This window comes from Equus quagga, chromosome 20, assembly GCF_021613505.1.
Source record: "Equus quagga isolate Etosha38 chromosome 20, UCLA_HA_Equagga_1.0, whole genome shotgun sequence".
NCBI lineage: Eukaryota > Metazoa > Chordata > Mammalia > Perissodactyla > Equidae > Equus > Equus quagga.
In genome coordinates, this window is record NC_060286.1 from 5,043,456 (window position 1) to 5,065,295 (window position 21,840).

At 40.5% G+C, this 21,840-nt stretch overlaps 1 protein-coding gene and 1 long non-coding RNA gene across 6 annotated transcripts in view; one reads left to right on the forward strand and one right to left on the reverse strand.

Moving 5' to 3' along the window:
- Positions 1-829: 829 nt before the first annotated feature.
- On the reverse strand, positions 830-17,282 carry LOC124230998 (uncharacterized). Its single transcript, XR_006886340.1, has 4 exons — positions 17,039-17,282; positions 16,049-16,102; positions 13,625-13,711; positions 830-1,057 (listed from the first exon to the last, which is right to left on the reverse strand). It is a non-coding gene; the product is annotated as an uncharacterized LOC124230998 (long non-coding RNA).
- Positions 17,283-17,635: 353 nt separating this feature from the next.
- The window catches only part of ARID4A (AT-rich interaction domain 4A), a 69,159-nt gene continuing 64,954 nt past the window's right edge, over positions 17,636-21,840 (forward strand). For all 5 annotated transcript variants that reach the window (XM_046647458.1, XM_046647460.1, XM_046647459.1 and 2 more), the window contains exons 1-3: positions 17,636-17,781; positions 18,856-18,912; positions 20,688-20,798. In XM_046647458.1, coding sequence (XP_046503414.1) covers positions 18,907-18,912; positions 20,688-20,798 — 117 coding nt within the window. In that variant the 5' untranslated portion in view covers positions 17,636-17,781; positions 18,856-18,906. The remainder of the gene's footprint in view (positions 17,782-18,855; positions 18,913-20,687; positions 20,799-21,840) is intronic.

Here is a 21,840-nt window from a genome sequence, read left to right on the forward strand (position 1 = left end):
GCTAAAAAATAATTAGCATGTATGTGGAAATGCTCTGTAAACAGAACTGTTACTGAGTGGAATAATTAGTATTGTGGCCTGCAAGAACAAATGTCATAACCTGACCAGTGGCACTCACAGCAGGAAGAAACCATCTGAACTCAGGCCAAGTATGCCAGGTAGACACACCCTTTACTGGGCTCCTGCCAGTATCACTCCATACAACTGTCAGGCTTTCCTAAGAAGGTCATCTACCTATTGGGTTTAGCAGCAGGGTGTTCCTGGACTTTGAGCATCTGTGTAGTTTAAATAGCAAATCACATGTGAATAGTTAACTACTATACAAACAACTCAAAACCAGTTATTTCCTTACCAGGGCTTCTTTTATGTAAAACTACCTGCTACATTTTACAACTCATGACACCAGTGTTGGCCATGGACAGACATCTAAACAACATTAAACTGAATCTATATGTAGACAGATAATTAATAAACTATCCCTAAGCCAAGTTATAGCTATTCTGTACTTTTCCAAGGTGTGAATGACACATGAATCTTAATTGTTATTATGCTGAGTACATCTGTTCTTAAATTCACATCAGCATAATAACCTTATTTAAAAGAAGAGACACTGGTTCTGAAGAAATGTAAATCTGAGCAACTAAGCCACCTGATAACTACTACAGATGCCATAATATATAAATCTAACACTAAGCAGATACACCTAGCTCTCTGGCTATTATGAAAGAGAAGCAATCGATTCCCCTATGCACTATGTTCAATTGTAGGGCCCTTTGCAACTGCACTGTTGAGATACAATTAGCCTCTGAGGAAGAAAAGAGCTGGTACATTTTACTTTGACAAGACTGCAAATTTATTTTCAGAAAAGACGGAGTACCTTATTACTGTAAGCCGCCTTGATACTGGCACCTAAAAAAAAAAATCAAAAACGTTTTAAAGAACAAAGTTTTGGTTTACAGATTACAAATAAAACGTATTTATACCATAGGGGGAAAAATCACTTATCTGATTAGATTATCCATTTGTGCTTTTTCCCCGCTGTCGTTCCTAGAGGGACCTGGAGAAGAAATGAGAAAAACCAAACTGTAGGTCATCAATATCTTGAACTGACTGAAACCTTAAAATACTCTTCAAATTAAGATTACAACTGAATTATTTTTTCCTCATTTTGTAAAAATCCCCATTTATCAAAATGCTGTTAAGAAACCAGAAGAAATCCATAAATGAAAATCAAGCCTTAATGTAAAATACTCAATCCTAATATTGTTTCTCTAACTTTTCAATTCCTTACATTTGGAAACGGAAACCACTTTCCTTTTGCTTTGCTGCACTGTATCATATCCATACTGTATTTGCCATGCGTAGGCTACTGCTTAACTGGTTTTTCCTAAGGACTCTCACCACCTGCCAAAGCAGCCTTCTGAAATGACTGTCAGATTTCTCCGTCAAAGCCTTTTACGTGTTTCCCACTTAATAGTTGTCAAGCTATTTTTTTTTTAAAAGGAAACTCCAAAACATGAAATGAGTAAAAGTGCAGCTACTCTTAACCCCAACTAAGCAAAGCTTTTGTTCTATCACTGACCATGTGTGCATCTATTATGGTGTTTACTATAATAAAATAAGTGTATTCCCCATTGCCCCAGATGGGAGTTTTTCAAGAAAAGAAATCATGTCTTTATATCTCCACTGGTGAGCACTCAAGTAGGCATTCAAATGCTAAAGGGTGCACTTTTTTTTTTTGAGGAATATTTGCCCTGAGCTAACATCTGCTGCCAATCCTCCTCTTTTTGCTGAGGAAAACTGGCCTTGAGTTCACATCCATGCCCATCTTCCTCTACTTTATACGTGGGACCTCTACCACAGCATGGCTTCTCAAGCAGTGCCATGTCCGCACCCGGGATCCGAACCGGCGAACCCCAGGCCACTGAAGCCAAATGTGCAAACTTAACTGCTGCGCCACCGGGCCAGCCCGAAGGGTACACATTTTTTTAACTGAAATAATTTACACTAGCTAACTGCAGGATAAGGTATACTATTTAAAAACATAGTTCACAACTGTATTGATGAGATGAGAGGCTTCTAAATGAAGACAAGCGTGGTTTATGATTTGAACACATCTCGAAAACCCAAGCTCAGAAAATAAACTGTGGGGATCAATTCTTTTATAGGAGCATGGTAATGGGATTTTACTTGTTAAAACAAGTTAGGGATTCCTCTCTGCCACCATTGTAATAACAATTTCAGAATAAGAAAACTAGCATTGTAATTAAAACCAGGATAGTGGTTTATAAGCTCATGTAACTTTCAAACTGGCTTTGTCATTGAATAGTTGTGTCATCTTAGGCAAGTCTATAATAGGAGGATTATGTCCCATTTAAGATGACATAAAAAACAGGAATACTTAAGTAGGAAATTAAATTTGTGCAAGACTTTACATTGAACATTATAAAATGTTGGTGAGAGAAAATGAACTAAATACACAAAAGACTCACTATTGTCAATTTTCCCTAAACTGATTTATAGATTCAGCAGAAACCCAATCAACTCTGTAAAAGGTTCTTTTTTGGGGGGAGGGATGGGAGTGATGGTAAGAAATCAACAAGCTGTTTCTAAAACTTATATGAGAAAAGGAATGAGAATAGCCAAAACAATTTCAAAGAAGAAAAAGTTAGAAGACCCATGCCACTTGATTTCAAGACTTGCTGTAAAGTTAATGTATTCGACATATTAATGGAACAGAATGGAGTCTAAAGGTAAGACTCACCAATAATGGTCAACTGCCTGACAAAAGCAAAAAGGCAAATCAATGGAGGATAGTGTTTTTTTGCAAATGGTGCTAGAACAACTGGACATCCATATGCAAAAAAAACCCAACACCAAAAACCAAATCATACCTTGTTACCATATATAGAAATTAAAGTGATAAGCCAAAATGTACCTCCAATTCAAACTTCTAGAAGGAAATACGAGATCTGTGTGACTGGTTTTAAAAAAAAGTTCTAAGATACTATACCAAAAGCATGATACATAAATGAAAAAAACCTGACAAACTGAATTTCACCAAAATTAAACGCTTCTGCTCTCCTAATAACACTAAGAGAATGAAAAGAAAAGAAAAACTTTAAGGAAAAATATTTGCAAATCACAGATCTGACAAAGGATATGTATAAAGAACTCTCAAAATTCGACAATAAGAAAACCACTCAACTCTTAAAAATGAGCAACAGATTTGAACAGACTATTTCACACTACAAAACTGTAATGTTCCTACTTTGACCATCCCGCACCTTCAAGAGGTAATTGTCATATTATGTGTATTCATCCTTTCAGTCCAAAAAGAACTCGAAAAAAGTAAACGCTGGTGTGTTGTGGTTATTATAAAGGTTGTTGAAGAGCAAAGGTCCTCACAGCTTGAGTTTCTATTTGAAGTGTATGATTTGGACTTTGATTTTTACTATGTGGAACCAAAGAGGAATTTTAGGAAAATTCATTTAAATATGGAGTTGAACTACAGTCCATATGGGAATGGGAGTTACTAAAAACTTTTCAGGAAAAGCCAGTAGGCTTCAAGACCAATGTAATATCGGAGAATTATTCTTAAGACAGCACCTAGGAAATAGTGATAATTTAGAGAAAGGGAAATGGTGTATACGAGAATTAGCGGTATAAATATGATAACCTTTCATCTTCAGTAGATTGGAAGTTTTAGTGTCAGCGGCAACGAAGTGACAGCAGGAAAGATTCCATGCAGGGCCGGCCCAGTGCCGCAGCGGTTAAGAGCGCACGTTCTGCTTCAGCGACCCCGCCGGTTTGGATCCCAGGTGCGCACATGGCGCCGCTTGGCACACCATGCTGGGGAAGGCGTCCCACATAAAAGTAGAGGAAGATGGGCATGGATGTTAGCTCAGGGCCAGTCCTCCTCAGCAAAAGGAGGAGGATTGGCAGCGGATATTAGCTCAGGGCTGATCTTCCTCAAAAAAAAATTAAATAAAAAAAAAAAAGATTCCATGTAAACATTTGGATGCCTACAATGCATCACACTGCCAGGAAAAATTAAAAAACAAAGTCAGATACAACTCTACCCCATGGGAAAAACACACACTTGAAAATCACTAGCAAGGTATATTAGAAATATATGGGCATGTATCATTTTACATATATACAGGATGTATATACTGAACTACAAATTTGTGCTTTGGGAAGGGGGAGAGATCAATTCTGACTGACAAGGAAAGGAATTTGGGACAGTTTCCTAGAGATCTGATGGATGAGCTCTTCAATCAGTGAATTTAGGAGAAAAACTAAGGACATCAGTAATTAGTAGGAAAAAACTTCTGAGATGCCAATAATTGAAACTAAGTTAAAAGACTTAATAGAATATGAGAAACAAAGTGTAGATTACAGTGAGAATGCATGTGGTAGATAACTTTTTCCATCTGGTTCAAAGGCCACCAGCAGAAGAATTTTCCATAGATTTGAATTCACCTAGTCTGAAGTAAGACCCAGAAATCTGTACTTTGAACAAGTACCTGACTTAATGCCTATGAACACACTAAAATTTGAAAATCACTGATTTGGAGAGAGGTTATTAAAACAAGAACATGGCAACAGAAACAGTTAAAGGGTTTCAAGAGATGAGATTTGTTATAAAGCAAAATGGAGAATGAAGTTGTAGGGCATGATGGATAGTTAGAAACACTTCTTATTTCCCATTGGATTTTTTTTTTCTTTTGGTGAGGAAGACTGGCCCTAAGCGAACATCTGTTGCCAATCTTCCTCTTTTTTTTTTTGCTTGTGGAAGATTGTTACTGAGCTAACATTTGTGCCCATCTTCCTCTATTTTATATGTGGGATGCTGCCACAGCATGGCTTGATGAGCAGTGCATAGGTTCATGCCCAGGATCCAAACTGGTTCAAACCCAGGCCACTGAAGCGGAGTGCGTGACCTTACCAACATGCCACTGGGCTGGCCCCTCACTGGATTTTTAAAGATATACATGTCTCAGAAATAGGAGCACATACCTAGATGATAAAAAGGGAAGTATCTGGGAGAAACTTTACAGTAGGTGGTTTCATATATCTTATGATTCAGGATCAGTTCTCTAAATATTTCCAACATGAGGGTGGATAAAGAGCCAAGGAGCTGATGAAGAAATTGCGTAAGTTCTGAATGATTAAAAAGCATCTTTCTTAATTTACTGACAGATCAACAAAGAGAAAAATAGCTCTGACTTTAAGGCATGCCAGATCAGTTTGGTCAAAGAAAATTTTATAGAAGGGCTTGGTTCCACCACTGGAAAAGAACCTTAACACAAGATTCCCTTCACCAGCAATATGAGGGGATTCAGGTTTACACTGAAAGTATGTTCTACTGACACTCTAAGCACCTGATTAGAAGTTTATTTCACAGGGTAAAAAAAGTGACAACGCATTTATAGGCAAATGTTTTATTTACTCACTATTTTAGTTGCAAAAGATTCTTAAAATCATTTTACAGCAACTTTTACCCCCAACGATACTCAATATTCACAATGTAGCCCATTTCTATTCTAACCACCATTTGACCTTTCACCTGTCCCTACTGAAAATTGAGTAAACGTGGCTGAGCGCAGTTCTTACGTATTTCTAGAGGAAAAGTCTACTAGAAATGAACAGAGATCCTTCCTTCACGGGCAATATAATGATTCATTCACAAAGAAACACGTTTGACATGGAAAGACTAAAGGCAAGCCACAATGTTGGCAAGTCATACACTAATTATTTCTGACAACGAAGCTTCCCTTCCTTCCTGGCAACCCTCTCTTTCATGATACGAAGCCAAATGAAGCTTTCTGACAAATGACTTGATGTGTAGACATGACGTGCCATTTTGCCCCCGATCTAGATATCTGGACAGCTTCCAAACTGAATTTCAGCTTTAAACATGAAACTCGGCTCGTCTACTCTAAATCTATTCTTTTCCCTAAATGGAAATCTGACAAAACAGGAAGTACTTGGCAGCATAGAGAAGCAAGTTTTGTGGCTTAAGTATTTACTGGTAACAGACTAGTTCTTCATGACTGTGTAATAAAATGCAGAACTTCAAATTTCAGAGGAAAATAGCAAAAGTTTACCTTGGTTACCAAGGTTCCCTCGGCAATTTAAAGGCCTTAAAGACAGTATCACATGACACATAGAGGAATAAGGAACCGGAAGATGGCTTTTCTTTTTGTTGTGTTCCTTCATATAAAAACCCCTTCCCTGTTCTAAAACCTAAGTCACCAAAATCATACAAACTTTAGAAGTAGTTTTATGACTGCACAGAAAGACTAAGACACAAAGATTGAAAAAAAAAAAAACAAAAAGGTTTCTGGTTTAGTTTGAGGGAACCTACTTGGGGAAAAATTTTTTGTTTATGCTTGCCACAAGATTTGAGGTAACCCTAAATACAAATAAACATAAACCCCTAAGTAGCCCATTAGGATTAGCAGACTGCATAACACATCACCAAATATAAGATAAGCCAACAAAAGGAAAAAAGAAAATAAATCCCTCCCCCCATGACTTCTTCCAGTTGCCTCTCCCTCTTCCAATTCCATGGCTGTTGAAACAACTAGAAGCATTGTCAGGTAACAATTAAGTTGTATCTTAACTTTTACACTATCACACTTAAGGGTATAGCAGTATATCAAGGTGGCTAGTAAATGTTAAACTACCAAACAAATACAAGCATTATTATCTAATCCATCCCCACCCCCAAAAGCAGGCTGAGATCCACAGTAACTCATGAAATCAATTTAGTGGGTCACAAATTTTTTTTTTTAACGAAGTACAAGAGAAATACTAGAGTACACTGTACTTTCATTTGTAGTGTATGTGGGCAGTAGACACATACACAAAATAAAAACTTCACTATAATGAAATTAATCAGTGATCTTGCTTAGCTGCTATTTCAAGTATCTGTTTTACCAGCCAATGAAAGCAAATAGAATGCTAGTTAAATAAAACAATGAGGTAGGGAGGACATTAAAGTTTCTGTCAGAATTTGATCCTACGCGACAGGAATAGCAGCAAGTTAATAAATACCAGTCAACCTTTCAGGGATATACTGATATTAGAAGTACGCCTAGGAATTCTTATTTGAAAAATATGGTGCTGGAGAGGGAACCGTTGAGTATTAAGAGCTGTAAATACCTAGCCCCATGCCCCTTATACTCTAAAGCAAAGTCATGCAGAGTAATGTATCCCAGGTCACAGCCAGCAAGGACAGGCTTACGATTAGAACACAGAACATCTGTTTTTCAAATCCACTGTTTTTATATAACAATACTTATTCAATCCAACATCTCAGTGAACTAAAAATTCTGAGAATTTTTGGGATAAGAGTATATATAATTGCTGCCTTAGGTCTATGAATGCCTACTAGGAGCCTCATATTTTAACTTATCTCCCCATTTGCCACCATTTCCATTTCTTGTAAATCTAGAGGCCAAAATCCTATTAAGATTACAGTAAAAAAGGATCCAATAAGTGTCCTCGTGAAATATCTCACTGTTCCTATTCTCAGACTACGCCTACTTTCAAGCCTAGAGGCATTGTGGTGTTGTACTAAGAACAATGTACGTGCAGAGTGAGGTCATGGGTTCAGTGACTCAACGAGCCACGTGGCTTGGACATTCTGACGTTGGCAGCAGATGTACCCTTAGTCCCGGCCAAACTTCTCATATATTTGGACCACTGGTAATAAGGAAGATTGGTGGGTGGGCAGATCTGTGAAAAATCAGTTCATGTCAGAGACATACCATCTTTTAAAATACAGGAAAAAATTCTAATAAAAATTCTTGACCTGTGGATAGTCCCTAGGGTGCTCTACCCCCTATATGTTCTTGAATGTGACCCAATTCCTAAAACCTCAAGGGATCTCATTTTAAGTAACCAATCAGGCAAGATGTTCCTCGTGTACAAACACTGACAAAGCACATTTTTACTGGCATGCATTTGTCCATTAAATGTCACCTTTTATAAACTTTTACTCCACAAATGAATGCCTACTAAGTGCCAAGACCCGTGAGAGGTTCTAAATCTACGAAGGTGAACAAAGTACAGTTCTCTGCCTGTAAGGATTTTATAACTTAGTAAAGAACGTATAAGTGGATAAAAACCTGAAATGAAATATGGAAAGTGGCAGGAATCATGTAAGAGGAAATACATGAAATTCATATAGACAGATTACCTATAGTCACAGAGGTATCCAGAAAGATTCACTTAAACAGTAGCTTTTAAATACGTGGTGATAGGGCAACTTTCTAGATGGTGGGAAAACTATGAATAAAAACAACTGGGGGACAGCACTCACAACTAGAATATACAACTATGTACTGGGGCCTTTGGGAAGAAAAAAAAGAAGATTGGCAACATTTGTTAGCTCAGGTGCCAATCTTTAAAAAAAAACAAAACAAAAAAACCCCCAAAGAACTGGGGGGCCGGCCCACTGGCACAGCAGTTAAGTTCGCACATTCTGCTTCTCGGCGGCCTGGGGTCTGCCGGTTCGGATCCCGGGTGCGGACATGGCGGTGCTTGACAAAAGCCATGCTGTGGTAGGTGTCCCACATATAAAGTAGAGGAAAACGGACATGGATGTTAGCTCAGGGCCAGTCTTCCTCAGCAAAAAGAGGAGGTTGGCAGTAGTTAGCTCAGGGCTAATCTTCCTCAAAAAAACAAAAACAAAACCGAAACCACAAAGAACTGGGAAAACAGAGCTTGTATGGGGAGCCACAATTGTTCAGTGTGACTGCTGCATATAATATCTGAGGGGAAGAAGTAGGAAACAAGTTTGGAGAGAGGCTGACATGACCTTCAGGAAGGTCTTCAATGGGAGGCAGAGAGTCTAGATGCTTTATTTCTGTATATAAATACAACAATCTTAAAACTCTTTTGGAATGACAGATACTATGTAACAGCACTATATACACTAACAACAACACTCCAAATCTGAGTGCTTCCTAAATATTTGGCATTATTCTAAGCACTTTCCATGTATTAACTCATTTAATACTAATCCCAACCTTGTCAGGTCAGTTTTATTAGCATCAACCCCATCTTACAGAAGAGACAGAGAATTTAAGAAATTTGCCCTACATAACCCTTCCCCACAAAAAGCCTTGCCACATCTACACATTCTAAAGCTAGAAATACTTTCTTTGCTATCCCTGAATGATTTTTAAAGCTATCATTCTAAATGGGGGCATGGGGAAGAGCCAAATCCTATAAGTAACTTGAATGACTTAATCTTCGAAAAATAAAAGGTACCAAAGGCAAAGGATTAATAAAAGAGAAGCAATTAAAAAATACAGAAAACCACATGTTCATTAAAAACTAAGAATGCTAGGGATGGCCCATGGCCAAGTGGTTAAATTTGCATGCTCTGCTTCGGCAGCATGCGCTTTGTGGGTTCAGATCCTGGGCACCGACCTAGGCACTGCTCATAGGGCCATGCTGTGGCGGTATCCCACATACAGGAAGTAGAATGACCTACAACTAGGATATACAACCATGTACTGGGGCTGTGGGGAGAGAACAAGAAACAAATAAAAAAAAAATGAGGAAGAATGGCAAGAGATGTTAGCTCAGGGCTCATACAAAGCAAACAAAACTAAGAATGCTGAAAACTACTTCACAAATGTACTGTTTCTGAATGTATTAATTACCTTTTCATCAATCTGTAAATAGATTATATCTTTCTAACTCAAAGCTAGCACTATGATGGGAAAATTTCTTTTTTTCTCAGCAACATAATTGTTGAGCTAACATCAGTGCCAGTCTTCCCCTATTTTACATGTGGGTTGCCGTCACATCATGGCTGACAAGTGGTGTAGGTCTGCGCCCAAGATCCAGACCCATGAAGCTGGGCCACCCAAATGGAGCATGCTAGGCCACAGGGCTGGTCCTGGGAAAACTTGTTAATACCTAAATATTTAAATGAGATCAGTCTTGATATATGCAACAAAGTACCTCAAATTTCATAAGCTCATATACTATCCCAAAAGGGTTAGGCTTTATAGAGCCAGGTTAAAAAGCCAAATTAAAAAAAAATTAATATTATCATTGGTACCTAATTGATCATTTAAAAGACCTGTTGTTTCTAAAACAAAATCATAACTTTTTTCCTTGCTAAACAGCAGAAAAGAAAACATTTTTCAAAGCTTTAGGAAACAGGAGGATGGGGGAGGCCTGGAAGGTTAACTGGTTAAACTAAGCTCCTCTTGAAGAAGACTCAGAAGCTAGCCTAGTCTATGTTTTGATATTTCTAATTGCTACAGTCCTTCCATATACCGAACACTTAAATTGCATCTGATGAAATAAAAGTGGTCCCCCAAAACACAACAATTAAGACTTTTACTTAGATTTCAGATATTTAAAGAATCTTGGCTAAACATTCATGTTCTGCAAACATACATGTTACCTCTCTATTTTGTTAATATCAAACTAAAACAGAACACAAAATTTAGTCTTCTGAGGAAGAAAGATATTTCACATCATATATTTGAACAGTTTAAGAGCACACATATATTTTCTAAGATGCTCTCTTAAAACTATAGTATTCTTTTCAATAAGGAAAAACTAACCTCTCCTTAATTTAGTTCAAGAATCATCTGGTTTCCCTCCACTTATTTCACTTATTAATCCACTTGAACTTTTCTTTTCAATTCAACCCATACTGTACAAATCAGAAATAAGAAAGACCTGATAAAAGCCTCAAAGTCTAATGGAAGAATGGAATTAAAAGTCAAAATACAGGGGCCGGCCCAGTGGTTAAGTGCACACATTCTGTTTTGGCAGCCTGAGGTTCGCCAGTTCGGATCCCGGGTGTGGACACAGCACTGCTTGGCGAGCCATGCTGTGGTAGGCGTCCCACATATAAAGTAAAGGAAGATGGGCAGGGATGTTAGCTCAGGGCCAGTCTTCCTCAGCAAAAAGAGGAAGATTGGCAGCAGTTAGCTCACGGCTAATCTTCCTCAAGGAAAAAAAAAAAAGTCAAAATACAGAAAATAATCTAACGTCCAGCATACGCCTTGTCCCAACTAGGGACCTCACAGGCACTCTGACAAAAGAACAGATGCTTACCGGACATTTCAAGTTCTAACTAGCATGTTTAAAGCCGGTATCATCTTCCTTACCAACCAGTGGCATCTCCTGACCTTCTGAATCAGTTAATGGTGCAATCTATTCTCCAGTCTATAAAAGTGGAGCGTTGTGTTCTTTCTTCTTTATAATCAGAGATAAAATGCTGTCAACTCTGTTTTTTCTTCCCTCACAATCCCTTGCTCACTTCTTCCTCTCTCTCTCCAGGTCCTACTCTAATTTCACCTCACGCTGACACCTCTGCAACAGTATCTTAATTGTCTCCCTACCTTCAATTTCTGTGTCATTTCTTCAGTCATGCCGGACACTGGAGAGAGAAATAATTTCCTCTCCAAATAATTTTCCAATAATACATTTTGTGTACATCATACCCTCTGTGTCTATTCAAAAGCCTCAACAAGAAATAAAAAGAGAAATCCATATGGAAAAATAGCCACAGGTAATACTACTAAATATATACTAAACTCAAAGAATTAAGACATAAAATATCAAGACTCAATACATATGGATAGAAGTCTTGAATAGACAACTTGTCTATTACAAAGAATCAGTAAGCGAAATTATAGAAGGTCCCACCTCACTGGTTAACAAAAATATTACAAAGAAAAACAGAGCTCAACATATTTTGCACTTATTAACTTAGCAAAAATGACAATTATAGATTATCCAATGCTGATAGCTAAATTCACAGGGAAGATGACAGTGTAAATTCTAACTCTTTTGGAAAACACGGCAATGTTTTAAGAGTCATAAAAATGTTCATTTGTTGTTGTTCATGCCATCAGGTCAACTCCAACTCCTAGTGAATTGTGTGTAGAGTGCACAGCAGAGCGGAACCCTGCCAGGTCTTTCTGTGTCATCCTCCAACCTTCTGATGCTACATCAAACAATGCTCTGCTACTATTCACAGGGTTTTCATGGGCAATTTTTCAGAAGTGAGTGGCCAGGTCCTTCTTCCTAGTCTGAAAGCTCCACTGAAACCTCTCCACCATGGGTGACCCTGCTGGTATTTGAAATACTGGTGGCATAGCTGTCAGCATCACAGCAACATGCAGCTGCCACAGTACGACAACCAGCAGATTGGTGGTGTGGTTCTCTGACCTGGGAACAAAGCCTGGCTGTGGCAGTGAGAGTGCCAAACCTTAACCACCAGGCCATGAGAGCTGGCTAAAAAATTTTCATACCATGGCCTTTAAAATCAATCCTAAAAGAACAGTCCAAAAGACAGAAAATACTGTATGCACATAGATGATAACTGCAGCACAATCCTGAAGAATTAGAAATTTAAATGGTCAAGCAATAGAAAAATGAAGTTAAAGATAAAACAGTTTGATGGCATATTTTCAGATGTTAAAATTATTATGAAGACTGTGCAGTCACATTGAATGATTATTACCATGTTAAAGGAACAAATAAAAATTACTCTAAAACTAAAGAAAGAATATGCATACAGACCAGGAAGAAGGAAAATTTAAAAATTTAAATTTGGGACTAAAAGTGATTTTTTATTTTTAGTTCCACTCTGATTTGTAAAATTCAAAAACAGGACAAAAATAATCTTCATTTTCTGCTCACATCGCAGCTTTCAGGGCCCTCTAGACCTTCCCAAACCTATCTAGAGAGCAAGCACCCCATATAATTCAGATGTGCGGCTCATTCTAGAAATGCTGACATGTTGGCCTCACACAATTTTCCCAATCTAACTTTTAGTCAGTTATCCCCTCCAAACTGGTTTACTCACTGTCCCAAACATAGCTTTCCTTATATAACTGAAATTTTGCTCACAACCTTCCATCTACTTAGAATGTCTTCCTTTCTTCTAATTTTACATATTCCATCTCACTAACCCTGAAAAGCCTTCAATGATCGCTAAATTTCTTTCTGTTCTGCATTATAAAACAATTTGTCTTTTTAAAAACAATTAGGTCTAATTGTATACTGAACTTTGACAAATTTATTATTCTCACGAGCCATGATTTAAATCTTTAAAAAGTTATATAAATCTATTGAATCTTTCAAAATAACTATTACATTAACTTTCCACATGTTTAATTATGTTCTTCCTTTCATTGACAGTAGGCTCCTTGAGCACAGAGCCTTGCCATGTAAGAATGGCACTAGGTAACCTAGATCAGCTTGAACCCAAATCCTAAAATACACTGTCATTCTTGTTTGAATTGTATATGAAAGAAAACCGACATCTATAAATTACACGTGGCCAAAAAAGCAGCACTGACATCTAACAGGACAAAAGATCATACAGAGATTGCAAAGGTTGCTCTGGTCACAAATAAGCAACTTATGTAAGTTACCCCCCAAAATAATGAAATCATTAGGAAAGCAGCCACATTCAACCTAGCAATCTGTTCCACTTCTCAACACATAGACATTTACAGAAACAGCTACACAGTGAAACAAAGTCTATCGTTTTTCAAAATAGATATACATTACAGTAACATGGCCAATCTTGACTACCAAAGAATAGTTAAGTAAAATTACATACCAGAAACAGAGTTCTCAACAGATAGCAGATCCAGGTCTTTTAAAACTAGAACACCTTCCTTCATTGTTCCACAAAATGAAGCTTACTCTAGAAGGTAAAGACTTCTTTTAGTTTTGAGTATGCTACAGCCCACATGCTCAGAACACAGACTGTTTCATAATTTTTAAAAAACTGCTTCACTTCTAAACACTTTTACTGAGGAGATCTATGTCACACTTCTAAACACTTTTACTGATAAGATCTCTCTATGTCAAGGACTTTACCATGGGTAAAAACAAATCACAAAAATGTTCAGTATTCCATGATTAAAAATTCAGATATGGGAACCACATGAATGGGTAAACAAATCCATAGGGATGTTCAAATTTTGAGATTTCTAAAATACCACATCAGGAGGCTAATTATAAAGCTTCATTTGAACGCTTGGCCAAATAAACAAAACATTCTGCTTTCAAAACAGCCTTTTATCATACAAACATTAAAATTTTTGACAATTTTGATTTTGCAGGAAACATTATTCTATTAGTTTGGGCTCACTGAAATAGGTTACAAAAAACAATTCTATCATTTTCTTCCATTTATCTCTCAGAGATGGTCTAGTGACTGTTCAGTTACTGTTCACCTATTGTTGCCGTCCATTAAGATATCATCAACTCCTTAAAAGAACTGAGAACAAAGACTCTTGCATAACTAATCTTAATGGGTTCTCTAAATCTACATTAGCAATTACAAATCAATTCAGTATTAAATCAAGTATTTGGAACACTAAAAAAATTTTGAAGGTTAAGAGCATCTGTGGAACATCGTAAATTCTCTGAAGAGAATTACCATTACAGAAAATGTAAGTTAGCTTATTTTGTATACAAAAGTGCATAAAGATCCATAAAAAACATCGAGAGAGAACCTATCATGTATCAGGCAGACACACACAGTGACTAAAACCTCAACTGCTGCCAGTGGGAGTAGTCTCAAACTGGGGAAGAGCCAAACAACTGCAGAGTAAATGGGATGAGAGGGGCATGGAGAGGGTCCTGTGATGGTACAAAAGCATGGAGAGAATGCACTTAAAGATGGAAAACTTTAAGGAAAGTTACAGGGAAAACATACAATGGTTAAACTGAACTAATTCTACCATAAAAACAATTTGTTTTTAGTTTCCTCTAAATGTCACTTCTGTGTGGCAAAATGTTTTACTATACAAATGCCTAACTATTCTAGGGTGAAAAATTAGTTTTAAAAGATCACTCCAAAGGTCCTAGAAAAATTCTCCAATTTATTTTACTATATGTGTAACTTAAAGGCTGTGATAATTCTACTTGAATAAACAGAAACCCAGGAGAGAGAGTTCAAAAATAGAGCTCAAGACAAACAGAAAATTAGAGGGGGAAAGTAATAAGAACAACAAAAAATGTAAGTGCAGTACTAGCAAAAGCTTTCTGATGGAAAACTGTGCAAAGATCAAAAGCTTAAACGTACAATCTCTTTGGCCTTGTATTTCCACTGCTGAGAATTTAAACTAAAGAAAGAACCAGGGGTGGGAAGGAAGATCTAGATGCCTCGAAATTTTAGCCATACACGTCAATTCTTAGGCAAAATCTTTGGTAAAAAGGGCACAAGGATATTCAGACATGTTGTTGTTATAAAAAAATTAAGAGATCAGGCTATATAAACTACGGTACACTTATCCTATAGAACACTATGCACTCACAAAAAATGCTTTAAGGACAAGATATTTTCCATAAAGAAAAAAACATGAATAATAAAATGAGCACGACTAGAATGGCCTTCATTTTGTACAACAAAAGCAACAAAAAGAGAAACTCCTCTGTGTAAATATAAGTACAGTACAAAATGTGATTACCTTTTGGTATAGGAAACATAAGAGATTTTTATTTTCTCCTCGTGGGTTTTTAGTAATTTCCAAATGCCCACTGACATGCATTATTTGGATCAGATAACACCAGGTCTAACTTGGGTAGTGGAATTATAGGTGATTACCCCACAGGAAGTTCAGCAGTATTATATTGTTTTATAATTTCCTTAAGGAAAACAAAATTGCTTCACTTCTAAACTCTTACTGAAATATCTTTTCTATACGCTAACTTTTCAAATAGGGAGAGAAAAAAGCATGAAAATATTCATTTTATTCCGCGATAAAAATACTATCTACTTAAAAATTCAGAAACGGGAACCTCATGAATGGGTAAACAAATTCTTAACTATGTCCTAATTTTGAGATTTCATTCTAAAATATCGCATCAGGAAACGAATTATACCTACTCAAGTGAACATTTGACCAAATAAGACATCCTTCAACTACCATTCTTCCATTTTGCTATTTACGGCTCTACCTTACTGGTCCACAAAAAGCTTTCCCAAGCAGTTTTCCCAATTCTAAAAATTATTACAGATATTAGAACTCACCTCAGTAATACTTTTGGATATTTGTCATTGAGAGTCCTGTTTTCTTCAGATCAACTGCCAAAAACAAAAAAAACCCCAATAAATTATTAAATCACTCAACCATTTTCCAGCCTGGAGCCCCACCAGGAGAACAACAGGGTTCGAGACAGAGGTAGGAGGATAATTCAAGGCAGCTATCCAAATGAGTGTGAGTAGGACACTCAATGGAAATACCAACATACCTTTCACTTTCTCAAGTAATTTCGATAAAAATCACTGTTAGGAATGAAAAGTTCACTCAGCTTTAGTTAAGACGTTCTTACTGAGTAAATTTAGTCAACGAGGACTATCGACAATGTTTAACATTTTATTTCATCCTTTAAAACAACTTGCCAATTAATACCGCATTTCCACCATTTCAAATGTGTTTTTACTTTATTTAGCAGAAAGCAAGATTTTGCTAACAAGACACAATCCACGGCTGCCCTGAACACAGTGCCCCGGCGGCTCTAGCCCTTCGAGGGCAGCACCCCGCCGTGTGCACCGCAGCGCCGACCCCCCGCGCCGTCTCCACCGCCTGAGCTCGCCGCGCGAGGAGCACGCGCAAACAGCGCTCCGCACGGGAGGCAGGAGCCGGCTGCCTCCCCACCGGCCTCCGCGCGCGTGGAGAGGACGCCGCCAGGCCGGAGACTGCGACAGGCTGCGAAAGCCACTTCCCAAGGGAGGAGGGGCCGCTCGGAGAGGAGCGGAACCCAGACATCTCTCACTCCCTCCAGGGAGCCCGAAGCACGGGCCCGGAGAGAGCCGCGCGCGTCCCCTCCGCCTCCTTCCCCGTCGGGGCGGGAGAAGAGGCCTCGCCCCCCTCGGCCCGCGGCCCGCCCCCACCCCCGCCCGGCCGCCCGAAGAACTCCCTGGGCCATGGCCGCCGCGCGGCCCCTCCACTTCCGGTGCCGGCGCCGCCAGAGCTGCGCCATCCCCCCGTCCCTCGGACAACCAGAGCTTCCAACTGACCTTTGGACAGGTCCGCGACTCCTCTGACCTTCACCAGGTGCTGTCCTGGAGGGAACGGTGAACGGGTGCCGCACTGAGACGAATCTACGGGGTAACGACTCCGCTCTTGTCTTGCCAGAAACATAAAATGCGCTAGCGCTGCGGCCACTGCTGCCCAGACAAAATGGCGCCGAGAAGCCGGCTTAGCGCAGGCGCCTTGGAAAGACCCTGCCCCGCCCCCGTGCAAGTTCTGGCCGCAGCTCCGGGTTCGGTTTCCATGGGACGCTCCACCGCCAATCCTCGAGCCGAACTGCTCTTCCTGACCCCTCAGTGTACCAATCAGTGCTCAGTCAAGCACATCCGGAGTCGTGTCTACCAATCATCTCTCGGTACTTGCTTACTCAATACCTGAGTCTCCAGTAACGTTAGCCTTCGAACACAGCCAATCACAAGTGGAAGATGTCCTACCTGCTGTTTTTCGCACCAATCCGGGAAGTTTCAGAGCTACATCCAATGAGGACGGCAGGCAGCGAGCTCCAATCCGAAGCTCTTCGGCGTCATGAGCAGCCAATGGGAGTTCGTGTAGAAGCGAGTCTGCTCAACAGCTTGTTATTTGGTGGATTGTGGCAGTAAATCGGGCGAGTGGGGAACCGGGCGCAGGAACTGCTGCCGCGGCCGGGAGTGGTGCTGCCGGGACGGGGGCCCACGGGGGTCAGTGGGGCGGAGAACTCGGCGGCTGACAGCGCGCACTTCACCCGCAGTTGGTAGGTGGAGAGAAGGGAGCGGGGGATACTGAATGGACGAGGCGGTAGTAGCAGCTGGTGCTGCTGCCCGGGGTCCCGGTGCAGTTGGGAGCTTTGGAGGCGGGGAGGGAGGTGCGAGGCAAGCGGTGCGGCGAGCGCAGGGGAAGGGGCGAGTCGTGGAGCAGCGGCAGCAACTGCAGGAGCCGCCGCCGCAGCCGCAGCCGCCGCCTCGGCCGCTTGCTTCCCCGGCTCCCCGGGAAAATGGCTGTGGGGCTGGCCGCGCCGCTAAGTTTGCTTCCGCGCGGGGAGGAGCGGGCAGCTCGGGGGAGCCGGCCCCCAACTCCGCGGCGCGCCCCCCGCTGCCGAGTCGGTGCAGAGCCCGGAGGCTGGGGGCTCGTTCCTCCGCGGGCTGTACAAAAAGTTGAGGCGGGCGCGGGAGGCGGCGGCGCGGCGGCGCGGCTCCCCTCCCCTCCCCTCCCACACCCTGTCCGGCCGCCTCCCCTCCTCCTCCCCGCCCCCGCCGCCTCCCCTCGCGGGCTCCCCGCGCCCCCGCGGCAGGCCGCGGCCCCTGGCCCTCGGGGCGCAGCGCGCGTCTCCTTCCTGACACGGTGCAGAGCGAAGGAGGGAGAGCAATGGCGCCGTGACACTCCGCTGCCGCCGCCGCGGGCCCGGGGCGGGCCGAGGGGCCGAGCGTGGAGGCGGGGCGCGGGCCGAGCCGGGGCAGCCGGGGGGCGGCCGGGCGCAGGCCGGGCGAGCGCGCCCGCGGGACCCGGGGAGCTGGACGGCGCCTGCCCCTTTGCGGAGCCCTGTGTCCTGGCTCGGAGTTGAGCACTGGGGTCGAACTGGCGAGCGGGCGGGGGCGCGGGGCCACTGGCGAACTCCGGGCGGCGCGGGCTGCCCTTTGGCGCCCGCAGGGCTGCCGCTGTCCCCTCGGCCCCTGCGTCCCGGCCGCCCTCGGGGGGGCGGGGGGGGGTCGAGCCCTTGGCTGGGGAGGGCTCTGCCCCTCCCCGCTGGCGTTTGTTTACTTTCTTTCCGCGGGTCGCTCCCCTCCGCTGACTGCTTCTCTGCCTGTCTCTCCCCTCCCCGCGCTTCCAGCGACGGAGAAGCGAGCTCGCTGAGCTGGAACCCCACAGATCCCCCGGGAAAATGAAGGTAAGTGGAGTCAGCGCCGCTCCGCACCTCCTGCCCTGGCCACTGCCTGTCGTGAGGCTGGTGCTGTGGAATGTCATTTTCTTTTGCGACTCGACACTGATTCCTCTCCTAAGCAGCGCTTTCTGAAAATGAGGACGTGTTGAATGGGTGAGAAATGATCATTGTGTCTAAATGCAGTCAGTTCGGCCCCTCTCTGAAGCAGTTAGCACTTTGGAAAGGCTGCAGCAGCCTCTCCATTGTTGTCCATTGGGCTAGTATTTTTAAACACTTCCTGTGTTGGCTGCACCCTTTGCAGAAGTAAAGCTTTTGTCTTGCTTTGGTTCTTTGGGGGATTTTTTGAAATTATTTTTTCTTCCCCAGTGCCAGTGCGATTTTCTAAGGAAGGAATATGTGGATTGTGTAAGGGAGATATCATTTCTTCTGGGGATAAAATGAAATTCTGTGGTTAAAATATTTGAAGGTAAACTAAGACTAGGTGTTAATACTTCGTTTTAGTTCAGTTATAGTATTTTTAAACATATATTCAACTTAAAAAAAATACCTTCTTAAGACAACTAATACTGCGAAGGTCCTATGTGATATTTAAGGGAAAGCAAACTACAGCATTCTGTAGTGGCGTGGCATTGAATGTTTCAGATCATTCCAAGGTATTCTTCAATTTGCCTTATTTGTAAAGGCACTGACTTTAAAAGGTATTTGATTCCTTACTCATTTACGATTTCAATGTATTAAGCTCTGAAATATAGCATTTTCCCAAACTTTCTCTTGCTTTCCTATCTCCTTGAAGTGACACATTTAACCATCTTTAATCTTATTTGGGAAAACTTACTGGAAAATGAAAATTAATTTTCTACTTAAAAGTGTATCTCTAAAGTGTGCTGTGCTACCTTTCCATTTAGCAGTGTGGAATCAAGCATATATGAATACGCTTAACTTTTGAAAAAATAGGTGAAATGACAGACTGAGATAGCAATCGTTCTGTTACTGTCACGATTAAAATGAACAGTAGAATGAAATTTCTCATATCTTTCAATGTATCATTTCTGATCATGGCCATTTGCTAAAAGTAGGTGTTTCTTAGTAAAACTTATTTTTTTTTATGTCAACCAAGAAGATTTAACGTTATAAACTAGGTGTGGCTGCAAGACTTGAGCCATCAGTTCGTATTTCTGTGTTCAACAGCTGAATTTAGACTTAAACCTTTAAAATGCAGCTTTTAGCCAATGATTTTTCCAAATAATGCTCTCCTTCTCAAAAGGATTGGCTTCATTTCTTATCTGTACTGTTATACTGTATCCAAAAAGATGTTGCCTTTATGTAGCTATATTAATAAGCATTTAATTATGTATTGTTAGTGTTAATTTTAATAGCAATATTTCTTTTAATTTGAAAAGAATATTTTCAGGAAGCCATAATTAAATAACTTAAAGTTTTATGAGAACTTAATATAACTCTTTCTGTTTTTTGTTATTTTTTGATTTCTTAAATGTAGAATTGCTGAAACGTTTTGTATTTGGAGAAAAAAACATTTTATGTCCCTACTGATATCTTCCAGTTACACTTAAAATGTGTTATGTTATCAGGATGTAGTTTATAAAATAAAGGATTGTTAATAAAGTGTTTGCTTTAGGAGTATTTTTTAAAGTATCAGTGATATTAATAAGCAAATAATGTGAACGTTTTTATTACCTTAAATATAGAACTGTTTAATGAGACTTGAGGTTGGAGTAGGGAGAATAGTGTGACAAATTCACATTCTATGTTCCTTTCATCAGGCGGCGGATGAGCCTGCCTACCTGACAGTGGGAACTGATGTCAGTGCCAAGTACCGAGGGGCCTTCTGTGAGGCAAAAATTAAGACTGTGAAAAGGCTGGTAAAAGTTAAGGTAATTTTTTTTTTTTAATGCAACAGCTTTATTAACTCGGGATTGAAGAGAGTTGGGGAGGGGGAGACTGCAAATCAACATTTTATTTGTTGAATCATTACTTACTTAATCATAACTATGTGAAAGCACCATTATATACAAAACTATAGGAAAAGCACATTAAAGAAAGCAATTATTCCAAAATGTTTCTATGAAAGTACCATGCTCATGGTACTTCCTATTATCTGGTTCTTTCCTGAGTGTGGTAGCATGCTTACTTGGCAATAATCTGTTTTCTCCCCTTTCACAATATTCAGGTAGAGATGATTTCAAGTGATTAGGAAAAACAGAGCAGTGGGAATTATGCTTTCAAGACAGCATCAAAAACGATTTAAGAATTTTATTTTTAAGATGCTTTTATGACCAGAAAAAAAGTTAACACGTTATTCTTATACGATATTTGGAGATATTGAAAAATACTGAAGGATTAATACTCATCGCTTACCTCTCAGAAATACTATTAACGTTTTTGTGTTTCCTTCTAGTAATTTTCCTATATAAATATTTTTAATAATCTTAGTTCCCTAGATTACAAAAGTAATCCATGCATATTACAAACTTTTTTAACCTTATAGAGCTATATAGTAAAGTTCATGAAAGTCCTCTTTGATACTGCTCCAAAGAGATTTGATGTGGTCTACCAGATTTTGTGTTGTGCCTGTCATAGCAGTTTTGTGTTGTTGTTGTTGTTGTTATTGGATCATACTGCACTTTCAGTTTTACAATTTACTTTTCACTTATATATTTTGATCTTTTCCTACAAGAATTAAGCACCATGAGAGGAGGAAATGTTTGATGACTTCTAGCCTTAACACCTAGAGTACTGCCTGACGCATAATGGGCACTCAAAATATGTTGAATGAATAAATGAACTAGCGCAGTGGTTCTCCAAGTGTGGCCCTGGGCCAGTAGCATCAGCCTCACCTGGGAATTTGTTTAAAATGCAAGTTCTCAGGCCCCCACCCCAGACCTGCTGAGTCAGACACTCTGGCAGTAGGGTCCA